Raw genomic sequence first — 26,618 nt, forward strand, 5'->3', positions numbered from 1 at the left:
GTTTTGGTCTGCTGCAGCTCTGCCGTCTTCTATTTTAAATATGTGGCTCCATTCAGTCCACCAGAAATGATCCCTAACTGAAGACCTTACTGTCTTCCTGGCCACGGAGACTGGAAAAAAATCGGTCGAAGGAAGTGATTTATAAATACACTCCCTCATATTGATAGAACATTTTTCTTCTAAGAAGCTCAAATTCTTCTCAGACATTATCTCATAAATCTACAATGATCCATGGGTTATAAAAAAGAAAAAGAAGTCTTTTCCTCTTTTTACCTGGCAGGTAAATAAAGTCACAGCTGAGAAAGAAATTGATTCAAACATATCTCAAGCCCAATGCATGGGCAATATTGAAAGCAAGAGGAGAAGGGGGCAACAGAGGATGACATGGTTGGATGGCATCACTGACTCAATGGACATGGGTATGAGATCGTTAGTGAAGGACAGGGAAGCCTGGCGTGCTGCAGTCCATGTGGTCACAAAGAATCAGACTCGACTTAGTGACAGAACAGCAAATTCATGGGATCCTGTCTCCCAACCCCCAAAACGCTTGTACCCTGTCTATTAAAGACAGGAACCTCTCTGGCTACCTTAATCACTGTCATGTTCAATTTTTAATTTATTTTTAATTGGAGGATAATTGCTTTACAATATTGTGTTGGTTTCTGCCACACATCAACATGAATTGGCCATAGGTATACATATGTCTCCTCCCTCTTCAACATCCTTCCCACCTCCCACCCCATCCCATCCCTCCAGATTGTCTCAGAGCACCAAATTTGAGCTTCCTGTGTCATACAGAGTTTAAACTAACATTTGTAGACTACTTACTGTGTCAAGTGCTTTACACAGATAATCCTATCTATTCTTCCTCATAACTCTACCAGGTACTAGCACTGTCCCATTTTACTGACAAGGAAATGGAAGCACAAAGCAGTTAGGGTAACTTGCCCGAGACGGCAGAGTTAGAGACTGATAGAGCTGACATTAAAACCCAGGGAGTTTGCCTGTGGAACCCAGACTACCCATAATTTTACCTCCTCTGAGAGTAGCAAAAGAGAGTGACGGTACTAGTGGAAGGAGCTAGAACTTGCTCTGAATCTGTGATCCTGGGCCTGTGTTTTCCAAAGATGCTGCCAGTCCTCAGAACAGCATCACGACTCGTCGCCTAATTAGGCAAATACAGACAAACCCATCACTGATGTTTTCAGCAGCTTAGGAGAGCAGAAGGCGGCTGCTGTTGGCTAGAGACAGCAAAACACGAGCTCCGGCCAGGATGCCTACAGGGGACCAGGAGCTGGTCACGAGACAGCAGGTCGGAGGGGCTGGGGGCCGTCCTCCAGCTACACTGACGGCAGCTGCAGCCGGGCGAGGCTGGACCAGCGCCCACTCCAGCTCCTCACCGGGCCCCGTGGAGAGCCAGCTCAACTTACCAGGCTCCTCCCCAAACCCCAGCAGAGGGCAGGAAGGGCGGGCAGGAGGGGAAGCCATGCTCTTGGGGCTACAGCTGATGGCCCTATAGCATCTCCGGCCAGGCCTGAACAGCTGTGGAGGGCATGCTGGGGACAACGCTAGCCGTGAAGACGTGAGCCTAACAGGCTCAGCCACACAGGATGCACCCCAAAAGCATACTGGGGAGCCTGGCGGAGGATCACTGCTGCCTCCACTGACCAGGAATGGGTGCCCCTTAACAGCCCACCCCCAGGGAACCCTGCGCTTCCCTCTGGAAGACCCGTAGGTTATGGGAGTAAGAGAGGCCCTAGGGCACCCAAGAAATCTCCTCTGTAGTGTCCCTGACAGGGGATTGTCCCACATCTGCTTGAATACAGCCAGTGACGGGGACCTTACTACCACCTCTGGCAGCCCAGATCTCTGTTGACACGAGTACCTTGCTAACAGTAACCTAAAGGGCGTCCCCACATTCATTGTGCCCCTTGGTCCAATCCTTAGAAGCTACGCAAAAACATCTAACCCCTACTAAAAGACTGAGAAAAATTTGAAGAGAGCTATGGCACGTCCCCTGTCTGTTTCTGTCTCTCAAGCCTTAGTCTTCTCTTTAAAAGGCCAAACGTGCCCAACTGCCTCCTGCTGAGAACTCACTCTGCCCCAGTGAAGGCCCTTCAGAAAGAGAAGCAGTTTGGGGCTGTCAGAGGGTGGATGGGCCTCTGGAAAGAGAGGGACCCTGAAGGTGGGGACACGCAGAGGTCGGGGAAAGTGGTGCATGGAAAACAGGTCCTGTGGAAAGGAACTAAGGAGATCGAGGGCCCAACAGCAGTGAAGAGGCAGACGAAGAGAACCGACTTACGGATACAGTGGGAGGGGAGGAAGGAGAGGGCGAGACGAATGGAGAGAGTGGCATGAAAACATATACACTGCCTTATGCATAATAGACAGCCATGGAGACTTGCTATATGACTCAGGGAACTCAAACTGGGGGTCCCTAACAACCTAGAGGGGTGGGAAAGGGTGGGGGTGGGAGGGAGGTTCAAGAGGGAAGGGACATAGGCATAACTATGGCTGATCCATGTTGATGTTTGGCAGAAACCAACACAATATTGTGAAGCAGTTATCCTTCAATTAAAAATAAATAAATTAAAAAAAAAAAGAAGGTCGAGGGCCCAAGATCCGGGACAGAGAAGCTCTGCCCAACCTGGCAGCCACACCCCTGATGTATTTCAACCCACAGAGCCCCAGGAAAACTGCTTAATGATTCATCATACTCAAGCCTTTATTCATCTATTATTCATCGCCAATAGTATAAGAGGCCCCCAATTTTTAAGTGTCCTGAGTGTCACCTAAGTGCTTAATCAGGCCCTGGGGTCCCGGGGGGTCATAGTAAGAATGACCAGAAAATAGTCACTTATAGCTCAGAGTGACCAGAGGCTCCTGGGCTCTGGTGAGTGGGCCTCGGTTGCTACTTCCTGTCCATCTGCAACCAAAGTTTTCCCCCAAAGCCACTCTTGCTCTTTTTCCAAGTATTTTTGTTTCCTTCTTCTCTCTCCCTCTGGCCCTGTCTTCTCTGTGACTCTGAGCCTGGGTCTCTCTGTCTTTCTGTGTGTGTTTCCTCATCAGGATGTGTGTCTGCTTGGCAAGCTTCAGAGCCGAGCATGCTACATTCCAGGGTGACAACCCATTGTGTCTGTCCACATTCAGCTCCTTCCCGCTCTAATAACAGCTTCTCTGACATCCCTAAACTTAAAACCTGCAGTACCTTTATACACACACACACACACAGACACGCTGTCCTAGCTCCCTGGGGAAGCTCACTTTTGTGCTCCTTACACTGACATCAAGGATCTGCGCTATCTCCTCCTGCTCTGCCGGCCCCCTAAGACCAGCCCCCCAACCCCTCACCCCCACCCGCTGGATGTCCCGCCCACTGCGCCCGTCAGTCATACCGGCTTCTCCACCCCGCCCCACCCCCCTGATGCACCTGCCTTCTCCCCAGGTTACCCGCAGTACCTGGTGGTAGGGAACCACCTGTCAGGGGAGCATCACTTGAAGATCCTGCGGGCGGAGCTGCAAGACGATGCTGTGTACGAATGCCAGGCCATCCAGGCCGCCATCCGGTCCCGCCCTGCACGCCTCACCGTCCTAGGTAAGAACCGTCCCTGCGCCCGGCCAAGGATGCTGTGAGAAGCAGCCAGGGCTCAGCTCCAGAAATCGGGCCAGCCTGGAGGGGCCTGCCCACTGGACAACAGGGCTGCTGCCCCACCGTGTGCGTCCCTCCCCACCAAAAGGGGGAAAGGGAACGTCCCTGTGCTGGACATCGGGAGGCCAGTGCCAGCCGACCCCTGACTCTGCCCAACTCCAGCGTGTTTGCCACTGAGGAAGCTAAAGGGGCTCCTGGGTGCTTGTTTATTCAGTCAGGAAGCGTGTTCTGTGCACATGGTCTAAGCCAGGCGCTGTGTTTGATGATGGAGACCCAGAGAAGAAGGGGATGTATCTTTGAGTCGCTTCTTTACGAATTGCCCTTCCCTCCTGCTGGCAAAGCCCCATCTAGCCTCCTCCCCCATCAGGCTCTCGTGGCGAGAGCATCCACAGGGATGACCCTGGCCCTGCTCCTTCCCACCGCCACTGCTCCCTGGAAATCCCGGCTCTCAGCGGAGGCCCGGGCTGGCTGCCTACGTCATCCCCAGGAGAACCATTACAGGTTCTTAGGCCACATCACACCTCTGCCCTCCTGGTCTTTATCTTGGTTTCCCTGGGGACATCCTCCTGAAGAGGTCCCCACTACTGGGCCCAGGCACACCTGCCTGGAGACCAGGGGACGGGCTCAGCTACTCCCTCAACCACCTCATCCTCATTTAGAGTTCAGCCCCATCAACTGCCTCCTCCCGCCAGATGCTAGCGCGGGGCCAGGCCTGCAGCGAGCCACGCCGGTGCATCAGTAATAATAGCTAAGGTTTGCGTCGCGCCGCACAGCAACCCTTTCAGTCCCTCCACTTACGTTACCTCGCTGTTCCGACGCTGACCTGGGGATGGGGAAGGTGGCCCCAGGTGAGGGTTTGAGGCTCCTAGAAGCAAAGGGCAGATGTAGCAGGGTGGTACACAGGCCGCCGGAAGAGGGAAGTCCACCCCCAACCCGCTGGCCCGCCACTACCTGCCCCCAGCAGCTGTTGAAGAGTCTGACAACAGGGTCACCAGCTGGGGTGCTGCCTCCTCACCACCGGGCAGCTGAGGCACATGACTGCTCAGAGATGAAATATTTAAGAGGGTGTCAGATCTACATGGCCAGCACGCTGGGATAGGCCCTGGAGGACCACTCACCCAGCGCAGAGCTTGGCTTCTTGAGACAAGGAGGAGGAACTGGGGGCCAACCTCAGAGATCCCCTTCAACCTCTGAGTCTCCCCCAGAAGGGATGAGAGAAATAAACCTTCTCTGGACGGTTAATGAGCCGGGGTCCCTTGACCAGGAAGTGGCGGGCCCCCTGTGTCAGAGGGAAAGTCGGCCACCTGCGTCTCCCTTGAGATATTGCTGAAATGGCACCCGGCCTTCGATTGCTGTGGGGATTGAGGGAAAAGAGAAGGAGGGTTTAGTGCCTAACATATTTTCTGATCTTTGAGGATTGCAAAAGGTCAGTATAGATTTGCTAAGCAGAGTTGTAGGATCTTTTTTTTTTTAAGAGGACTGGATCCTATTTTATTTGGGAGTTGGCGGGGGAGGGACGCTGGACTGTGCCTTTGCTGCTGCACATGGGCTTTCTCTAATTGCGTCGAACGGGGGCTGCTCTTCGTTGCCATGTGTGGATTTTTATCGTGGCGGCTTCTCTTGTTGCGGAGCACAGGCTCTAAGGCGTGTGGACTTCAGCAGTTGTGGCACAAGGGGGTTAGTTGCTTCGTGGCGTGTGGAATCTTCGCAGACCAGGGATGGAACCGGAGTGCCCTGCATTGGCAGGCAGATTCTTAAGCACTGGACGACCAGGGAAGTCCTGGGTTGTAACGTCTTTATCTCCAGAGGTTTGATAGCACCATGCTCCACTCTTGGACCCCTTCTAGAGGGTGAAAGTGAAAGTCACTCAGTCGTGTCCAATTCTTTGCGACCCCATGGACTATACAGTCCATGGAGTTCTCCAGGCCAGAATACTGGAGTGAGTGTCCTTTCCCTTCTCCAGGGGATCTTCCCAACCCAGGGATGAACCCCCATCTCCCACATTGCAGGCGGATTCTTTACCAACTGAGCTATCAGGGAAACCCTTCTAGAGAGTACCAGAGATGCTAAACTGAGAGGGCCCTGAGCATTGTCCACTCCTGACTTCACACAGGACTTAAAACAGATGGGGATGCCTCTGGTCCTTAAGTTCTCATCCTGGGATCAGAGCTTCACCTGGTCATACCAAGCCACAGCCCCCTTTCATCTGTACTATCTCAGTTGATTACAAAGTCCAAGTTATCCCAGATATTTTACAGATAAGGAAGTTGAGACTCAGAGAGACAAAAGCTCTCATGGGAGGTCACACAGCTCACTTAACATTCAAAACAGACCCCCGAGTTTCCAACTCCAAACCAGTGCTCTCTGCCCAGTGTCCACATTTCTAAATGCCAGTAGGACTGCCTTTGTCCAGTTGGTGAAGAGCCAGGCTTCTGCGAGCAGGGCCGCAGGGTCTGATGGGAACAGACTTAATTTTGTCTTGGGTCACATCTAGAAGGCTTTCAGCCCCCCATCTCCCTCTCCACTGGCCTGACCTGGCACTGTCTTCTGGGCAGAGCTGGTTTGTGGGGGGAGATGTTTCGTGAGTCAGGAGATGAGCTGAGGAGAGGGAAGGTGAGTTTCCAGGAGACCCCAGCAGGATGGCCTGGGTGGAATTCCTAAGGCCAGAAAGGGAGCCTAAGCTGGCGTTTATCCATCAGCCTTTCACACAGACCACACCACCTCTCCTCCAGCTTCCCCAGACTCTGCCACAGTCTCCCCTGACTCCTCAAGGGTACCCCAGGTCCCCATCTCTCACCTGTTCATGTAGGTCCCCAGCCCTGAATGGTCCTGTGGGTCTGCACCCTAAAGCTAGTCCTATGGATCCCCTCCCTGAGCTGGCCCTGCAGGGCTCCAGCTGAGTTTCTCCGTGGTACACAGCCCCACCTACTGCCCTGGAGGGCAGCCCTGCATGCAGACACTGACCCAGCCTTTTGGAAAGGGAGCCTGGTCTACTCACAGTGGTGAACCAAAAGGGCTTCTCCAGTGCCAGTGGAGGAAAGAGGGCTGTTCCTACCTCGGCCAGCCAGCTTCCTGACCCAGATCCCATCTGCTTTGCCACGACATCTCAGCCTGGGAGTGACCCAGCCAGATCCCCAAGGCCGGGGAAGGGAGATCCCAAGGAGGGTCTCTGCCTTCCCTGTGTTCCAGGAATGAGAGAGACTCCTAATTTTGTCTGTATTTGCCTGAGATAGATTTTTAATTAAATAAAGTAAAAGCCTGATTACAACCTGCAGAAGATGTGAGAGCAGAATCAGATGGTATTCCTGCAAAATTGCAAAGCAAACACTGGCTGGACCAGAGGGAGACCCCCAGGGGTCTTCCATCAAAACACCAAGTGAGAGGGCAAATACGAGAGATTATATAGCCAACAGATGTGCATTGTTAAAATATGCATCCGCCGGCAGCCTGCTTGGAGAAGCCAAAGGGCTAACTCAGAGTCTGCAGTGCTCCAGGGAGGGCCTGGGAACCTGGCCCGGCAGCCAAGCCTAGAGTCACAGACACGTTAATTAGCCTTGTGTTACCAGCTCTCAGATGCAATCAGGTGGGGAGCAACTGTGAGTTGAGGGTCTGCTTCCCCAGGGAGACAAGAGGGAGGGAGCCAGGGAGACAGAGAGGAAGAAGGGGAAGAGGCAGCTCCTATGAAGCTGAGCAAGGTAAGGACTAGGCACCCTCCCACCCCGAGACCATCCCTGGAATCATGGTGTCAGAGACAGAGTCACAGGCCTGGAGACAACAGTCATGGTCCTGCCATTAACCAGCTGTGAGCTGGTCACTCAGCCTCTCTGAGTCTCAGTTTCCGCATCTGTGAATTGATGCACACGCTGTTTCTCCCACCTGCAGGAACCTCTGAATTGAAAAATACCAAAACCGTCCCAGGGCCAGAGGAGTAAGGGGGCAATAGCATTTGATCCTTTTAACTTCATGAAAGCTGGATGGCAGGAATTTGGGGAGGGGACCCAGAGCAGGAGGACATAGGCACCAAGGATCTGATCAACAAACATGTGCTGAGCAGGTATTAGGTGCCAGACGCTGGAGACTCATTAGTAAATGAGAGAGAAAAGCTCCCCTGCCTAGTGGAGCTCGCGTTCGAGCAGAGAGAGAGAGACAGTCACTGCACAGTAAACACTGAGCCAGCACGCTGTGTAGCCGCGAAGGATATCAGGTGGAAACACGTGCTATGAAAATGGGGAAGCAGAACAAGGTAAGGGGGATTGAAAGTCTGGGGGTGGAGGAGGAGGAGGATTGTGGATGTCGAGTTAATTATTAAAGAAGGGATTTTCCCCTGCTTCCTACCCCATTTCCCTCTTCTTCCTGGTTCGTTTTAATATTAACTCTACTGCCCTGTGGCTCCCAGTATTAACAACGCTTCCTACATCAACATGAATTATTTAACGACGGAGAGTAAGTCAATTTAAATGAAGAGGGCATCTTTAAGACGATGTAAACCCCAAATACTTTGGAGCAGACAAATAAGGTCCAAATGTGTCTTCCCTTCATCTCTGTCTGCAGCTCTTCCAGCTGGGGAGCTCTCAGGCCTCTATGTCCACAGAGCCGGCAGCATCCCCCAGTCCCCAGTCCCCTAACCTTCTGGGCAGGTGGTTCCAGAGAGAGACGGAGCACAAGCCAGGTCCCCCAGCAAAGGCAGGCGGAACTGAAACGGCCAAGAGCACTGGCTTCTAAAGTCATTCTCTCAGAAACCGGTGGTGAGAGTGCCACCCCGTCACCCTGTCAGGGATGGGGGCGCAGCCTGAGCAGATCTTCAGGGGTGAGGAAGCACTGCCACAGAACAAAGCCCAAGCTCCCTCCGTGGCATGCAGGGCCCCCTGAGGCCTGCCTTCAGCTTGCTCTCCAGCTCCAGCTCCCGGATAACGACCAGCTCGCAGCACCCCCCACTCACCACACCCCTGTGCCTTCCCTCGCATGTGCTTCTGCCTGGAATGCGCTTCCCAACCTCTCTTCCCTTGGCCGCTTCTTGCTCACCTGGCAGGATTCATCTTAGATAGCGCCTCCTCCAGGAAGCCCTCCCTGAACGTCACATGGCCTAGCTGCCCTGCTCTGGGGTCCCTTAGCCTGCTGCCCCACCTCCATCACAGCGCTCGCCACATTCTGTTGAAAGCCACTGTTCACACATCTGGCTCCTACACTGGGTGTCTGAAAGGCAGTGTGCAGCCCTCACACCCAGCCTACAGGCACATGCCAGGGCCTCAGAAAGTGTCCCCCAGGTGGCGGTAGTGACAGAAGTGGGACTGACTAGTGGGATCACACTGACCCTCACCATGAGAACAGTACCTGGTAGATATACATCCTCGATACACAGGAGAGTTGTGTTGTGTTTATAGAGGCAACACGGCTTCACGGTTAAGAGCCCACAGCCAACTTGACTGCACTTGAAACCTGTGGTGTGACCTTGGACAGGTATTCAGCCCCTCTGTGCCTCAGTTTCCTCGTGTGTAAAATGGGGAGATAATTTCATCTGTCCTCTTAGTCTTAGAAGATTTCATGAAATAATACACATAAGGCATTTCTCACACCAGCACCTGGTATGCCACAAGGCATGCAAGCATTGGCTGCTGTTACTATACCTGTTGTTGTTACTGTTATTCCTGAAATGCAAAGAGAAACCAACAAGCGACTCCTCCTTCCTGGGGGATCAGGCGGTTGTGTCCTGGAGAAGCGGTTCCATCCAGCGAGCAGGCAGAAATCCACAAATCCTGCAGGGGCCTCTCCAGGCTCGCGCACCCGGAAAGACAAGCAGAATTGATTTCCTTATCTCCTCATTAAGTGAGTTTTGCCTGGGCCCCGGCTTGGTCTTAGGTGCCGTATCGCATTTGTGCTGTGCGTCTGCTTCCTGCCTCATTCATTACCCTGCAGTCACCCCCAAATTGGGGCAGCAGGCAAGCCGGAGATGGGAGAGAAGAGCAAGATCACCCTTATCTCCCGAAGCTCCAGGACAGAGGTGGTGCCTGGGCGGCTGTGCACCTTGCCTCATGCACACCCGTGCCCACCCCCAGCTGGTCTCCCCAGCCTCTTCCTGCTCCTCTGCCCTCTCGGGAGCCCAGGCCACTCCAAGCCTCCCTGGGCCAGTGGGAGATTCTGCTTCTCCCCCTGTCTGGCCACTGTGCGCCCCTCTTTGACTTCTTGCTCTAATTCTGTGCCCCTCTGCTCTTGTAGGTTACAAGGTGGGCGTGGCTTTAGGGATCATTGAGTTACTTGAAGCTGACGCATGGTCCCTCAATTCCAAATTATAGTATAAGCTCCCTGGGGGCGGAGTCTTGGTCTCTGCAGTCCACACTTGGATTCAAGGCCATATGCTCCCTGCAAAGCAGTTGTTGATGGGAGATCAGCAGAGATGGGGTGTCTGCCTGGAGGTCCCTGTAGCCACTGGGTGGTGTGTGGACTTCAGAGCTGAGTCATGATGGCCCTCTTTCTATGTCCAATGGTGCCCCCCACCACGGTCCCCCTTTTCCTCTAATCGGCCATGTTGCATGGAAAGGAGCCCACCCTTGTCTCCTTGTTCTTATCTCAGCCTCAGTGGGCTGTCAGGAGAGGCTGCTCCTCTCTGGCCAGGGTCCATCCATAATAGAGGAGAGTGTGGGGAAGAAGGGGACCCACAGATGCTGGGTGACCCCCAAGGCTCCAGAGAGGTTGGAGACCCCTCAGGGATGGAGTCAAACCCAGCACTTCCCCTCTTGGCCTGAATGTAGATGGCAGGGGGCAGGCGGGTCCCTCTGAAAGGAGAAGGAGGCCTGATGCAAGAGATGCACACACCCCTCCTTACCTCACCCAGCATCTCCAAGGGCAGTTGGAACAGATTCAGCCAATGAGAGAAGAGCTAAGCTGTCTGGTCAAGTGGCCTTGCCGAGGTGACCTGATGCCTGATGTCACCTTGGGAAGCTCTTACCACTCAACGATGGAGGTGCCCCCACACAGCCAACCCAGGGCCAGCCCCTCCCCTCCCCATTCCAGCATCTCTTGCCTTCAACCCCAGCTCAAGGGAAGGCAGGAAGGTTTGTTGGAGGCCACCCAGGGTCTGCTGTATGCAAGGCGCTCAGCTTCCTGCTCCTGCCCTCCACCACTCCATTTCTAGTTCCTTGCCCCCCTACGCACACCACCCCCAACCACCACTAAGTGACCTGGGCTCTCTGGGGCAACCCTGCAGTCCACTGTGCCCAGGGCACCAGCATGTCTCCAGGTTCAAGGAGGACCAGGACCCTGGCCGGGAAGTCAGTCAATGAGCATTGTTGCCCCAGTCCTGCCACTGACCAGCGGTGAGCCATGGGATCCCCAAGTTTAACCTCCTGGGACCCGCTTTCCTTCTCCTGGGGAAAACGAGGAGCTGGAAAGATGACATAACAGAACCACTCCATAGTTTGTGCTTCTTTCTCATTCCATCCCGGTTCAGGGGTCATTGTTCCCTGAGTCCTTTCCCCTTGCTCCTGAGAGCAAGAATAGTATGTCCTTCCGCTGCTGTAATCAAGCATGACCCTAAGAGATGCTGAACAGACTCCACTGCTCAGCCAAGAGGAATGTGGGCTCAGACCATGGAGATTTGCAAAAATTGGGCCCTGGATCCTCTGGCATCCACAGTTCAGTGTGAAACCAGCAGCTGCACGGCTGCATGTGAGATTCCAGCCACTTGCCTGTCACTTTCAGAATGCAGCTGCCTCGAGGCGGCCCTCACCAGTTCTGCCATCACTACTTCCTCTGGCCTGGACTTGGCCTCCCACATCCCTCCCGCCTGAAAAAGCCCCGTCAAGAGCCTGCCTCTCTCCAGGTAGCCTCCTGGGTCCTCTGTCAGGAAGCCTAACTGGGTCCCTATTTGTGCATCCAGATACACAGTGAGCCAAGGACAAATGGACTGGTGCGCACACACACACACACACACACACACACACACACACACACACAAGTTCACAGCTTGCAGATTCATCAGTGCCCCCGTGGTGGAAAGACATGAAGCCCCTCAATTAAGACTATGGTCACTGCTGCATGCTAAGTCACTTCAGTCGTGTCTGATTCTTTGCGACCCTGTGGGCTGCAGCCCACCAGTCTCCTTTGTCCATGGGATTCTTCAGGCAAGAATACTGGAGTGGGTTGCCAATCCCTTCTCCCAACCCAGGAGTCAAACCTGTGTCTCTAACATCTCCTGCATTGGCAAGTGGGTTCTTTACCACTAGCGCCACCTGGGAAGGCCAGTCACTGTTGGGAAATGGGGAAATCTCAGTGATGCCACAAAAGTTTTGACAGGCCCAGAAAAGGATGGAGCTGGTGGTGCATGTCACCCCAGCACAAGGCCCACTTCTCTACCAAGTCCCCCTAAAGAGAAATGAAGCTGAAGGAAGAGCCCTAGTGGACTTAGAGGGGGAGGCAGGGCCAGCCAGCCCCCCGGGGGTGAAGGGCCCCCTCATGGCTCCAACCTGTGGGGCAGAGTGGGTGTCACCCCGGGGATTCTGCCCAAGCCCAGAGCTGGGGAGTGCCTGAGAGGCTGGGGCTGGGCAGGGAGACCTTGAAAGGGTAAGAATAACTCACTACTTCTCCACTCCGACCTCAGCCTGGCTTGAGAGGAGGGTTTCATGGCAAATTATGGATTTAAAACTAGCAATGAATCTCCATTACAGCATGAAATGAGAAAGGAAAATGCCACTAAACGGCAGCCTTCCCCCAGCAGCCAATGGGCAAGGGAGGGTGTCGTGCTAGGAGGGAGGAGAGAGACGAAGCTACACAACCCGAGGTGGGCTCCCAGGAGCACTCCTGAGAGCCCCCGCACCCAGGGCCCACGGAGGACCCCACAGAGATGGAGGATGTGATGCCGCCAGCAGGAGCCAGTCTCTCCCCACGGGCAGTTTTCTGCAGAGGAAGTATGCACGGAGCTACGTCAGGACTGGGGGCGGCCAGAGCTTTGTCGTCTTGCCGCTGTGTCGAGATGAGCCCCATGTCATAGGTCCAGCTAGAGAGGCGCAATTCAGGGACCTTGACCCACTGCTGGGCCATCCACACAGGGGGGCTTTTTTACCCCCTCACCGTCTCTGGCAGGCAAGCCTGAGGTTTCCTTTCGCAGATGCAGAGGCTGACAGACAAAGAAGCCCATTCACTTGCCCCAGGTCACTCAACAGTTAAGAAGAAGAGCTAGAATCTGAACTTGGGTCTTTCTGGTAAAATACCCTTGCCCTTTCTGGCTAAGTCACGCCCCTCCCCTTTCCCCAAATTCTGTTGAGAATTACTGCTGCCTGACTCCTCCCCTTACGATCACAGGTCTCTTTCCAGCCCCAGGAGCTCCGGGAACCCTTTCTGAGCCCTGTGGCCACCCAGGCCCCCAGAGTCAGAGGGGCAGCCTTGCACAAGAGCCAAGGCTCCAGAAAAACCCTTCCTGGCAGCGCTGTTCCCCAGATGCGCCTTGGGAGCCAGGGCCCCTAGACCCACAGCACCCATTTTCCGTCCCATTAAGTCTCATCATCAGGGGAACCGCCGGCAGCTTCTTTCCCCGTCGCTCTGGGTCTCTAAATTATTCTGTGCGTTGCGGGGGAGGTTTTCCTGACTGGGAGGTTTGTAGGCCCCCAGAAACCCGCATGACTGCCTCCTTCTCAGGAAAATACATAGCTGAGCCCCACAGCCCACGAAGACTGGCTTCCAAAAGAGTGTCACATTTTCACAAGTCGATCAAGGTGTTTGTAAATGTTTATCGAAAGGGAGAACCTTCCATATGTAAATATGTCAGGAGCGATGTGATGTGAGCAGCTGAGAAATCACCAGTGCCTGGAATACCCTTGCAGCCTCCAGGGTGGAAGGCAAGAAACGGGGGCGCAGGCTATGACTTCACAGCCATCGCCCTGAAAGAGCTGGCGCTGCTCAAGCCCCACACACACCCTCCGCTCGCTTCTCCTCTGTCTACACACGGAGATAGACACACATTCGGCAGGGTGATGGAGGAAACTTGTTTTGCACATGGGCCGATGGCGGTCTAGAAAGAAATAAGCTGGGGGTTGCACGATCCCTGGAGAGGGAAAACAAGTCCCCTCTCACTCTGTAAGACAGGGAACAGTGGGCTTTGAGCAAGGGTCACCTGAGACTACCCTGTCCCTCCTCCTGCCCCAGCCTCAAATACCAACTTGACCTGGGCAACAGTTCTACTAAGAACCAATAGAAGCCCCCCAGAACCAAACCTTGGTTAGACAATGTTAGAGATGGAAGTGTTGCCAAAAGTGGGGTCTGGCTGCCCACCACTTGAAGGCTAATATTCAAGAAGCAAGGGTGGTAGAAAGGAAAGTTGGCTTTATTCCAGAGGTCGGCATCCGAGGAAGAGGCTGGACTTGTGTCCAAAGGTTGACTCCTGCAGTGGACAAGGGCTTCTAAAGGGGAGTTTCTGGGGTTTGTAGGTGGAGGGAGGTGGTCCTCTTGAAATTGGTCATGGGTGGTCTGACCAGTGTCATCTTGACTCTTTTAAGAACAGTTAGTCTTCAGTTCTAGCGTCGGTTTGTTCCCCTCCCTTTGAGGTCAGTTCTCGGAATTGTTGCAGCTTATGTCATGGCTACAGTCTGGTCATCATGTAATTAACTTCTACTGGGTGGGGGTTCTGGTGTCTGCAAAACAGCTCACAGGATATGGCTCAGAATATTATCTATAGCTCTTGAGGGGAAACTAAAAGTCCTGGACTTTGCTTAATGACTAAACAATTATTATTTTTTGTCCTGTTTGGCTGTTTTCTTTTGCTTCTGCATTTTCTCATTATCATTTATTTATTTACTTGGCTGTGCTGAGTCTTACTTGCGGCCAGCAGGATCTAGTTCCCTGACCAGGGATTGAACCTGGACCCTTTGCATTGGGAGTGCAGAGTTTTAGCCACTGGACCACCAGGAAAGTTCCGTTTCATTCTGTTTTTTCAATATACCTGTATGCACCTTCTGTATTCCTGGCACTGTCCTAGGCACGGGAAATGTGTATATGATCAAAACAGATTAAAATCTCCTGCCTTCATGGAACTTATAATCTAGCAAAGGGAGTGGGGCAATAAACAATAAATATAAGAAGAGAATGTTATAGTTTATTAGAAGGAGTTAAGGGCTATCAAAAAATGTAAAGCAGAATGTAAGAGAGAGGGTTTCCTGGAGAAAAGGGCAAGTTGAGCAGTCAGGGTGGACTTCTCAGAGGTGACCTTTTTCATCTTCCCCTTTAAGAGTTTTACTGAGGTTAATTTATATACCGTTAAATCCACCCCTTTTACTTGCACAACTCAATGGTTTTCAGTGAATATATAAAGTTATACAACCATGGCCATAACCCACTATTAAGTCATTTCCTAGAAAAGATCTGTTGTCAGTCTCTGCACCCATCTCCAGGCCCAGGCAACCACTGATCAGCCTCGTGTCTCCGTGAATTTGCCTTGTGTGGATATTTCATACAAATAGACTCTTAAAATAAGTGGCCTTTGTGTCTGGCTTCTCGAGTTAGCATTATGTTTTTGAGACATCTGTGTTGTAGCAAGTGTCCATAAATTATTTCTCTTTTATTGTAATGTTTATTCACTTGTTTATTTGCCTGGATTGGGTCTTAGTTGCAGCACACAGGATCTTTCGCTGTGTCATGTGGGCCTCTCTAGGTGCTCAGGCTTAGCTGCCCCAAGGCATGTGGGATCTTAATTCCCTGACCAGGAATGGAACCCATATCCCGTCTTTGGAAGGTGGATTCTTAACCGCTGGACCACCAGGGAAGTCCTATAGTTCATATCTTTTTGTTATTTAGTAATATCCCATTGTATGGTGGTGGTGGTTGTTCAGTCGCTCAGTCATGCCCAGTTCTTTGCGACTCTATGGACTGTAGCAGCCAGGCTTCCCTGTCCTTCAGTATCTCCTGGAGTTTGCTCAAACTCATGTCCATTGAGTCAGTGATGCCACCCAACTATCTCATCCTCTGTCACCCCTCCCGCCCTCAGTCTTTCCCAGCATCAAGGTCTTTTCCAATGAGTTGACTCTTCCCATCAGGTGGCCAAAGTATTAGAGCGTCAGCTGTAGCACCAGTCCTTCCAGTGAATATTCAGGGTTGATTTTCTTTAGGAATGACTGGTTTGACACCCTTGCTGTCCAAGGGACTCTCGAAAGTCTTCTCTAGCACCACAGATGGACCTTCTTTATGGTCCAACTCTCACATCTGTACTGGAAAAACCATAGCTTTGACTATACAGACTTTTGTCTGCAAAGTGATGTCTCTGCTTTTTAATATGCTGTCTAGCTTTGTCAAAGCTTTCCTTCCAAGGAGCAAGCGTCTTTTATTTTCATGGCTGCAGTCATGGTCTGCAGTGATTTTGGAGCCCAAGAAAATAAAGTCTGTCACTGTTTCCATTTTTTCCCCATCCATTTGCCATGAAGTGATGGGACCAGATGCCATGATCTTCATTTTTTGAATGTTAAGTTTTAAGCCAACTCTTTCACTCTCCTCTTTCACCTTAATCAGGAGGCTCTTTAGTTCCTCTTTGCTTTCTGCCATTGTATAGTTAGATATATTTTGTTTATTCTTTCATCACCTGATGGACATTTGAATTGTTTCCAGTTTGAGTCTGTTATGACTAATGCTGCTATGAGCATTCACATTCACATGGTAGCTCAGTGGGTAAAGAATCCACCTGCAATGCAGGAGACACAGGTTCAATTCTTGGGTTGGGAAGATCCCCTGGAGGGGAGCATGACAACCTGCTCCAGTATTCTTGCCTAGAGAATCCCATGGACAAGAGGAGCCTGATGAGCTACAGTCCTTAGGGTCACAAAGAGTCAGATACTACTGAAGTGACTTAGCGAGCACACACGAGCGTTCACATACAAGCCCATGTATATGTGTATGTTTTTACTTTTCATGGGTAAGATTCCTAGGAAGTGAAATAGCTAGACCATGTGGAAAGCTTACACTTAACTTTTTTAAAAAGTGCCAAAGTGGCACCAACCTTGAATTCCTGGGGGAAATCCCATTTGGCCATGGTGTTCAATCTTTTTTTTTTTTTTTTTTTATGTTGCTGCATTAAGTTTGCTAATTTGGGACTGAGGGCTTTCAAAGTTTCCAAAGTGGCTACATCATTTTACTTTGTTCCCACCAGCAGTGTATGAGAGTTCCAGTTTCTCTACATCCTAGTCAACACTGTATTGCTTGGCTTTTCTGTGATGACCCATCTAGTAGGTTGAAGTGGTATTCTGCTACACTTTCAGTTTGCATTCCCCTAATGACTTATGTGTTGAAAATCTTTGGATCTGCAAATTATCCATTTTTTATTTTCTTTGGTGAAGCATTTATTCAGATCTTTTGCCTATGTTTAAACTGCATCATTTGTCATATTATTATCATTTGTAAGAGTTCTTCATACACTCCAGATACAAGTCCTTTATCATATATATAATTTGCAAATATTTTCTCTCAGTCTGTGGCTTGTCTCGCTATCTCCTTAATGGTATCTTTTGAAGTACAAAAGCTTTTAATTTTAATCGAGCCCAATTTACTAGTTTCTTTTCTTTCACGGAGTGTGCTTTTGGTATTCCATCCAAGAACTCTGTCTAACACAAGGTCACAAAACTTTATATTTTCTTGTACAAGTTGTTTTAGCTCTTACAAATAGCCCATGATTCATTTTTTATGTTTATCCTTTTTAACTGTATTCATTTTTTAATTGGAGGATAATTGCTTAGCAATGTGTTGGTTTCTGCCACACATCAACATGAATCAGCCATAGGTATACATATGTCCCCTCCCTCTTGAACCTCCCTCCCACCCCCTGCCCCTTCCCACCCCTCTAGATTATCACAGAGCATCGGGTTGAGCTCCCTGCATCATACAGCAAATTCCCACTGTCTAATTTACACATGGTAATGCATATGTTTCAGTACGACTGTCTCAGTTCACTCCACCCTCTCCTTCCGCAGCTGTGTTCACAAGCCTTTTCTCTATGTCGCTCTGTTACTGCCCTACAATAAGTTCATCAGTGCCAACAAATAGGATTCATTTTAAATTAATTTCTGGGTAATTTGTCAAGCAAGGAATTAAATTCATCATTTTTGCATGTAGCCACCCAGTTGTCCCAACTTCAGTTGTTGAAAAAGACTACCCTTTCCCCACTGAATTGCATTTGTCAAAACTCAATTGACCAAAAATGTAAGGGTTCATGTCTCAACTCTCAATCATGATAAATCGATCTATATGTCTATTCTTATGCCAACCCTCCACTGTCTTAACTGCTAGGAACGTTATACTAAAGTTTAAAGTCGGGAAAGATAGGTTCTCTGATTTTGTTCTTTTTCAAAATGGTGTTAGCTATTTTGAATCCCTTGTATTTCCATATAAGTTTTAGGATCAACTTTTCAATGTTTGCAAGATGGTTGCTGGAATTTTTTATAGAAACTGTGCCAAAACTATAGACAAATTTGAAGAAAATTATCATCTCAACTATACTGAGTCTTCCAATCCATGAACATAGAACATGTCTCCACTTATTTAGTTCTCTAATTTTTTCCAATGACATTTTATGGTTTTCAGAGTATGTCATATTTTTTTGGTAAAGTTATTCCCGACTATTTTATTCTTTTTGATGTTATCCTGAATGGAATTGTTTTCTTAGTTTTATTTTCAGATTTTTCATCGCTAATATATAGAAATGTAATTTTTATATATAGATCTTAGATCCTATAACCTTGCTAGACTCATTTTTTAGGTTTTAATAATTTTTGTGCATTCCTTAAGATTTTCTCTGTGTACTATCACTTTGTTTAAAAATGAAGATAGCTTTAATTTTTTCTTTTCCAATCTGTTGCCCATTTTTTAGTAATTGGACTGACTAAAACTTCTAGTACAAAGTTGAATAGAAGTGATGAGAGCAGTGTGTGTGTGTGTGAGTGTGTGTGTGTGTGTGTGCTAAGTCAATTCCGTGCATCTGATTCTTTGAGACCCACGGACTGTAGCCCACCAGGCTCCTCTGTCCATGGGGACTCTTCAGGCAAGAATACTGGAGTGAGTTGCCATGCCCTCTTCCAGGGGATCTTTCCAACCCAGAGACTGAATGCACATCTCTTAGGTTTCCTGCATTGGCAGTCACGTTCTTTAACCACAAGCACTGCCTGGGAAGCCTGCTGAGAGCAGACAACTTGACTTTATTCCCAGTCTTAGGAGAAAGTCTTCAGTCTTTCACCATAAAGGACAATGTTAGCTGTACTTTTTTCATAGGTGCCCTATATCAGGTTGAGGAAGTATCCATCTGTTCCTCCTTTGTTAAGAGCTTTTGTCATGAATGATATAATGATATAATCCATATTAATAGAATAAAGTTTTTTTTTCATCTTTATTCTATTAATATGGATTATATTAATTGATCTTCAAATGTCAAACCAACCTTGAATTCTGGGGAAAATCCCATTTGGTCATGGTGTATAATCTTTTTTATGTTGCTGCATTCAGTTTGCTAATTTTGAGTTGAGGACTCTTCATCAGTATTCATGATGGACAGTGGTCTATAATTATTTTGTGATGTGTCTGTCTTTAGTATCAGAGTAGCACTAGTCTTATTAGAATGAGTTGGGAAGTGTTCCTCCTCTACTTTCTGGAAGATTTTGTGAAGGATTGATAATATTTTTTCTTTCAATATTTGATAGAATTCAGCAGTGACATTGTCTGGACCTGCAGTGTCCCTTATGGGAAGATTTTTCATTATTAATTCAATTTCTGTACTTGATGTAGTTTCTAGTCAGATTTTCTCTGTAGAAGCTGATTTCTGAACAGACTTGAGAGGTGAAGAATTTAGCTGTGAATCTTGGAGGAAAATTTCCACTTGAAGTGAAAAAGCAGAATCTTTGAAGGGTCCTCAAGAGAGGAGTGACAGGCTCTGACTTACATTTGAAAAGCCCCACCCTGACTGCTGGGTTGAGACCAGACTGTAAGAGCGCCAGGAGAGGAGCCTGTAAGGGGCTTCTGCAGGGATACAGATGAGCAGTGAGGGGACCCAGACTGGATGGTGGCAGTGGGGCCAGGAGACAGCAGTCCAGGAGAACAGCAGGAGCCCACGGTGATGCCAAGGATTGGGGTATGGAGCCTTTTATCCCTATAAAATTGCATGCGAAATTCTGAACGAAGTTGTGCATTTCTGGGGAGAGGTTTCATATTTTCAAAGGACTAAATCAATTAGCTCCCCAGATTTTAAGAATGGCTAATCTAGAGCAGCATCTTCATTTTTAGGAAAACTATGATTCAGAAAGGTTGGGTTACTTCCCCAAGGCCACACAGCAAAGCTAGGGCTATCCCAGCTGCCTTGGCCACCACCTCAGGGGGTTGCCTAGTGGTATGTGTCATCAGGACCCCTCCTTGCCAGTCCAATGAGACGCACTCAGCCCTGCCTAGGAGCACGTATGGGAGAGAGCTGGTGTACAGAAATGAGCCCCCTCTGGGCCCAGCTTCTGTTGCCCACAGCTGCCTTCACAGTCGCCTGCCTTCTTTGTCCACGGCCGTTGGTCCATCTGGGATCCCCAGGTTCCAACCTCACCCCAGGAAGACCCAAGAGAATGCCTTTCTGCTACTCACAGCTCTTTCTCCACACAGAATCACAGGAAAGCAACACCGTATCTGCCTAAGAGAGCAAGACCCTTGGTTTTTAATCTGTGCATGAATCTTATCTGAACAGGTTCAGGTGGCAAGGATGAGAGAGAAAAATAATTAAGGGGAGGCAGGTGAAATGTTGACATTATTATTACTTAAGTGCTGCCACACTTTTAGTTCAAGTTTTTATACCCGTGACACCCAGTGAGGGAAAATCAGCTTCCCATTATCTAAGCTGCACACCCGCTCACCCCACCTCCCCACCACCTATAAATCTTATTTAAACGAGTTCCATTGGCAAGACAGAAAAATAATTAAAGCAAAGGTAGGTGAAATGTTGATGTTATTAGTGTAATGCAACAGTCTGTTCAGTTTCTACACCAGAAAGATGCAGCCAAGGGAAATCAGTTTTAAAGATTACCTTTCCGAGATGAAAGAGTGTAAAAAGTGAACGTGTTAGTTGCTCGGGCTTGTCTGCCTCTTTTCGAGCCCCTGGGTTGTAGCCCGTCAGGCTCCTCCATCCGTGGGATTCTCCAGGCAAGAATACTGGAGTGGGTTGCCTTTCCCTTCTCCGGGGGATCTTCCTGACCCAGGGATTGAACCCACATGTCCTGCATTGCAGGCACATTCTTTACCATCTGAACCATTAGGGGAACCCCCAAGATGCAAATCAGAGCTCAGAAAGCTGGACTTAACACAAGAGTGCATCAAACCAGGAATCATTTCGAAGTCTGTAGCAGTCTCCCAGGGGCTATTAAGCTCACGGTTTACTTTTTGACTGCATTCTATTTCCTTGAAAATCCTTTATTTCCCACTTATTTATTGACTAGAGACATCGGCACCAAAACAAAAGAAAAACAGCTGGGGGAGAGTGATCCTCCAGCCGCTAGTCTTAAAACTCCATAGCAGGCAGTGATTCTCTGGAGCGGGGATCTAAACACTCCTGTGGACCAGCGCTTAACTGAATCGCTTCCTCTCCAAGGGGTGCCCGCCCAGAGTGGGTGGACTCTTCTGGCTGCTGCACAGAGGAGCCGCCACATCTTATCTTCCCTGGGGGAGTGGCTGAGGGGCTGTGGGCAGCACTCCCAGGACAGGCCCCTGGGCATCGCACACAGGAGTCGGGAGCTTTGCAACAAGATGTGACAAACACCTCCGCTGTGTGAGGTGGTGTGGGGTCTGCCCAAGAATAAGAGATGTCAGAGTGGGCAGAGACCCTATGACTCACAGAGTCCAGACTCACGAGTGGCCACTGGCTGCCAGCAGGTCAGGTCCGGCACACAGCCGTGTCCGGTCAGCTCCTAAAGTATCTTTGTTGTTGATGCTATTTAGTTGCTAAGCCATGTCAGACTCTTTGCAATCCCATGAACTGCAGCACACCAGGCTTCTCTGTCCTCCACCATCTCCCGGGGTTTGCTCAAATTCACGTCCGCTGAGTCGGTGATGTATCTAACCATCTCATCCTATGCTGCCCCTGCTCCTTCCGCTTTCAGTCCTTCCCAGCATCAGGGTCCTAAAGCATCTTTAGAGATTTTTTAATTCATGGCCAACATTTTAGATTCTGGAGGTTATGTATTAAAAATTCAGATTTCTGGTTCTTTTTTTTTTTTTTTGGCCACGCCTACAGCATGTGCGATCTCAGTTCCCCAATCAAGGATTGAACTGAGTGTCCTGCAGTGGAAGCAAAGAGTCTTAAGCACAGGACCACCAGGGAAATCTTCGGGCTTCTCTTGCAAAGATCTGGCAACATTAAGTCTGTTCTCTTGCTTGTCAATAATCGTGCAATGCCTGCTCCCTTCATGGCAGTGTGGTCACCAGTCTCCATTCAGCTGGGTCACTCCATGCATTCCTGTTACCTACATTGAGTCTGCCGCCCTGATCCCCCCTACCCTAGACCTGCCCTCAGGGAGCTCATAGTGAGGATCAGCAGCTAAAAGAGAAACAGAAAGGAGATGAGGGAAGACAGAATGCCAGTGGCATCCAGTCGTTCCCGGGGAGTCACCAAGGGCAGGCTTGAATGGGTTTTAGGTGAGGTTTCAAGCATAAGAAGAGTTTGGACAGTTTAATCGGTTTGGCCTAGAAGAGTGTGGGCAGCGTGTTCCTTCCTGGCTAACAGCGGATTTCTTGTAAACAGCCCAGAGCTTGGAGCTGAACTCTCTCTGCCACTCACTGCCTGGTCTGGAAATGACCCCTGTAGGGTGTGGTGCAGAAATGGGCCCCAGGATGGGCTGGAGTGGGATCTGCTCCACGGTCAATGAACTAAATGATTCATGTTTCCCAACATGGCCAAGGAGAGGCTCTTCCCCGGCTAAGCTTGCATTCCAGCTAATGGAGAGTTATCATTAACGTCATACCCACTTCAGAACTGAAAAAATAAGAATGCATTAAAAATAGATCCCATTTTCAATCGGATGAATGTGAGTCTCTGGAATAGCTTGTGAGCAGCCTCATCTGACACAAAATGGGCTTTGGTTCCAGGCCCTTCATGCTGCCCTGGGCAATGGGTCTCTGAGGACTCCCAGTGGAGCCTCTGGAGCCTGCTGTCCAATATGGCAGCCACCTGCCACAAGTGGCTGTTTAATTTTAATTTCAAATTAATTAAAATCAAATAAAACTAAAAATACAGTTCCTCAGTGGCACGAAGCCCACGCCAAGTGCTCAGTAGCCATATGGGACTTTAGGGAGGCTGGTTTAAACAGAATTCAGGCATTCCTGGCCAAATTCCACCAATCCTAATTCCATAAACCCAACAGCATCCGATATTAGACACAGATTCAAAGGTAGACCTGGAGGTATGGAGGTCAGCATCCTGCAAACATCTGCACTGATGTCATGATGCAGCCTGGAAGGGGAGGCGGCTCATCAATTCACTCACTCCTTGACTCACCAAATCTTCACTAGATGCCAACTATGTGTAGAAGCATCATGTAGATACAGAGTGGAGGTATAACACATCATCTGTGCCCTCAAGGAGTTTATGGTCATGGGAAAGAGAAAACACAGAAACTCTTTACAATCATATAAGACAGAATGAAAGAAGTATTTAAAAGTATAAACAAGATACAGAGAAAATGTTTGTTTCAACCAAGAAAACCTAGGAGGACCTCACGAGGGAAGTGACTGCTGAACTCTCCCTTGGTAGGAAGAGTAGAATTTTAGGAGACTACTTATTTATTTGGTAGATTATTTAAAAATAATCAGGGCTTCCCAGGTGGCTCAGTAGTAAAAAAAAAAATATCCACCTGCCAAGGCAGGAGACACGAGTTCAATCCTTATTCCAGGAAAATTCCATGTGCCACGGAGCAACTAAGCCCGTGCACCACCACTACTGAGCCTGTGCTCTAGAGCCGGGAACTACTGAGGCCCGTGTGGCCTAGAACCCATGCTCCACAAGAGAAGACACTGTAATGAGAAGTCCGAGCACCGCACCCAGAGAATAGCCTCCGCTCGCCACAAATTGAGAAAAACCCACGAGCAGCAATAAAGACCCAGAGCAAGCAAATAAATAAATAATAAAAAATAATAATAATCAGGGGACCTCTCTGGCAGTGCAGTGATGAAGACTTTGCACTTCCACTTCAGGGAGCCTGGGTTCGATCCCTGGTCAAGGAACTAAGATCCCAAAGGCCCTGAGGTTGCATGGCCAAGGTAAACAAATACAGTAAATAAATTAATTAATTTCATTCAATTAAAAAATAAAAGTCATCAAAGAATGCCCTGGTGGTCCAATGGTTAAAATACCATGCTTTCACTGCCCAGGGCACAGGTTCAACCCCTGGTTGGGGAATTAAGATCCCTCAAGCCAAGCGGCACAGCCAAAAATAAACAGATAAAATAAAAATAAAGACTTGCAAACTTGAGAACATCCGCCAAGACTGGGAAACTATAAAGAGTGATGTTGTTTTTAAAAAATGATCATAAGAACCGGAGCAAAGGCACGGAGGGATGAAAGAACAGCGTGCCCTGACTGAGGGGTCAGCCTAGGGACGGTTGTCGGGGATAAAGAGGAGCGTGGGGGGTGGGGTTCATCAGGAAAGGCCGAGCGCCGTGCAAGGAGTTTGAACTTGCGTGTGAGCAGTGGGGAGCCAACGCAGGTGCTTGTGGACCTTCATCACCACATATGAGGGCCCCAAAGAAGAGAACCACGTGGTATTTGGGGCCCGGGTCTGACAGCAAGAAAGTGTTGGCTAGCTGGATGCCGGTTAACAGAAGGTAGGACAACATGGACTCCCCAAAGCCCTTGCTAGAGACAAAACGCAAGTAAGTGCCTGGAGAGAGGGTACTCAAATGGCAGTGAGAGTCACTCCCCTCCATTTCTGTTAGCCAGGGAACTCTCACGCATGCCTCAATTCAGCAGTGATTCTACCAGCAGACATCCCATGGTGCCTGAGCAATGTTACGGCTTCTTTAATGATCCAGAAGTTTCCAAGCTTCGGGGTCCTGAGCCACTTAGTCGCTGGCATTACCTGCACACCCACTGCGGGCAGCCCTGTCAGGTGAGAGACCTCAGCCTCGGGTGCAGGGGAGCACCGCACCGCCCGCCGGTGCCAGGCTGGCCCAGGGGCCAGTCCTCAGTGGAGGGTCAGAGAGTGAGGCCACCCACTCCTCACAAGACCCCTCCCCTGTGTCTGTGGCTCTCAGACGCCCCGGAGACCATTAGCACCTCTCTGGGAATGTCTAACTGAAGACAATTTCTAGCTGGGATCTGTTATAATTACCAATTAGGCCTGATTATAATTACCTCTCGCCGCCATCCCTTACCTGGCACCCAGAATAGGACAGGGCCCCGCAACAATTAGCAGTGAGTCTTTCCTGATACGCTGGTTGATTAGCAACACAATTGCGGGGTCGGGTCGGGGGCTGGGGGGTGGTGGGGAAGAGCCTGGCTTGTTAGAGGGAGGCTGCTGTTTACCGAGGAATCAGTAATCAAATTAGATTAAAATTAATGAGGGGGGGAAACTCAGAGTGCAGAAATGCAGTTTTTCCCCTCAACCACCTCTTTTTGTGTGTCAGTTGATAATATCATTTAGGGGAAGAAGCTGAATTCCCCTACGCTTATCTACCTCAGGTTTTTGGGGTTCAGTGACCACCCCGTCTCTGCCCAGAGTGACGCAGTGGACGTGATCAAAGGACTCACTGCTGTGTGAATGTGGGAAAATCACCTGAGCTCTCTGAGCCTCAGCCTCCTCATCTGTGAAATGGGGACAGTGCTTGGCTCTGAGCCGGACACCTGCCCCAATTATGTGCAGGACTTGGGGGTGGGGAGTGGGGGGATGCGGGTAAAGGTGCCAAATACCATGGCTTAGTTTTCTGGGAATCTCTGGGCTCAGTCCCAGGCTTGGCCCAGAGAAAGTGCTGGAGGAGGAACCACACTTAACCCCCACCCAGGACCGATAGGGAGGCCTCTCCCTTCCCCAGAGCAGCAGGCCGGCATGGAGAAGAGATGCCAGCTGAGATGGGAACAACCATCCCTGGGCACTCTCACCCCTTCACCTGCTGGATAAAGTGACAACCTCCCAAAGTGGTTCACCATAAAGAGAGGAAACCTGGGAGCCAGCTGTGCATCCTTGAGGAAGTGAACTTACCTCTCTGGGCTTGAGCATCTTCACCCATGAAGAATCTTCCAGTCTCCCTGAGCAGAGGGAGGCTCTAACAGCCCTGGAAGAGTGCAATGTGACCATTACACAATCCGTGGGCCGGTGCCTTGCAGAGACCTGAAGTACTTGTTTAAACCACCCAGATTACCAAGCGGGTCCACCCATCGCCTGCTCTATGCTGGCAAGAGACAGCAGAGATGTCAGACTCACAGAAAACAGCCCTTCTTGTTGTTTGGAGAGAGGAACACGCACATGCAAGCACACACACACAGCCAAACAGGTCCTAGACTCAGGTATCTGCAAAGGTCACACACACACACACACACACACACACACACACACACCCATGTAAAATCTGCTAATTTATGCAGCTGCTCGGCTGAGCATTTGACCTGCTCCCTGGAAGGATCCTGGGGGAATCTAGGACTGTCTTTACTCCACCATCACACCAGCTCCAAGAGCGAGTCCCCTGTTCCCTCCACCCTTGGTTCCTTTCCAGCAGGAGCCTTCTGCCCTCTCGGGCCCCCAAGAAGGAGCTCTGGATGATCATGGCCCTGGGGAAGGGGCCCCCCAGTTCCCAGGGACTCATACAGACTTAGGACCTCTACCTATCTCCCACTTCCCCAGCCTTGGCACCCATGCCTGCCACCCCAAGAAGTCACACACCTTTCCTAAGGGTTCCTGTTTGGTGCTGACCTGGAGGAGATAGGAGTCCACAGCTAGACCTCAGTCCCTTGATATCCCCACTGGTTTAGTCTCCTTCTCCAGGACAACCCCCTCCT

General features: G+C 49.9%; 1 protein-coding gene across 2 annotated transcripts in view; it reads left to right on the plus strand.

Moving 5' to 3' along the window:
- Nucleotides 1–26,618, plus strand: part of KIRREL3 (kirre like nephrin family adhesion molecule 3) — a 604,188-nt gene that overhangs the window by 507,933 nt on the left and 69,637 nt on the right. For both annotated transcript variants that reach the window (XM_027531794.1, XM_027531795.1), the window contains exon 4: nucleotides 3,446–3,595. In XM_027531794.1, the coding sequence (XP_027387595.1) occupies nucleotides 3,446–3,595 (150 nt within the window). The remainder of the gene's footprint in view (nucleotides 1–3,445; nucleotides 3,596–26,618) is intronic.

This window comes from Bos indicus x Bos taurus, chromosome 29 (genome assembly GCF_003369695.1).
Source record: "Bos indicus x Bos taurus breed Angus x Brahman F1 hybrid chromosome 29, Bos_hybrid_MaternalHap_v2.0, whole genome shotgun sequence".
Classification (NCBI taxonomy): domain Eukaryota; kingdom Metazoa; phylum Chordata; class Mammalia; order Artiodactyla; family Bovidae; genus Bos; species Bos indicus x Bos taurus.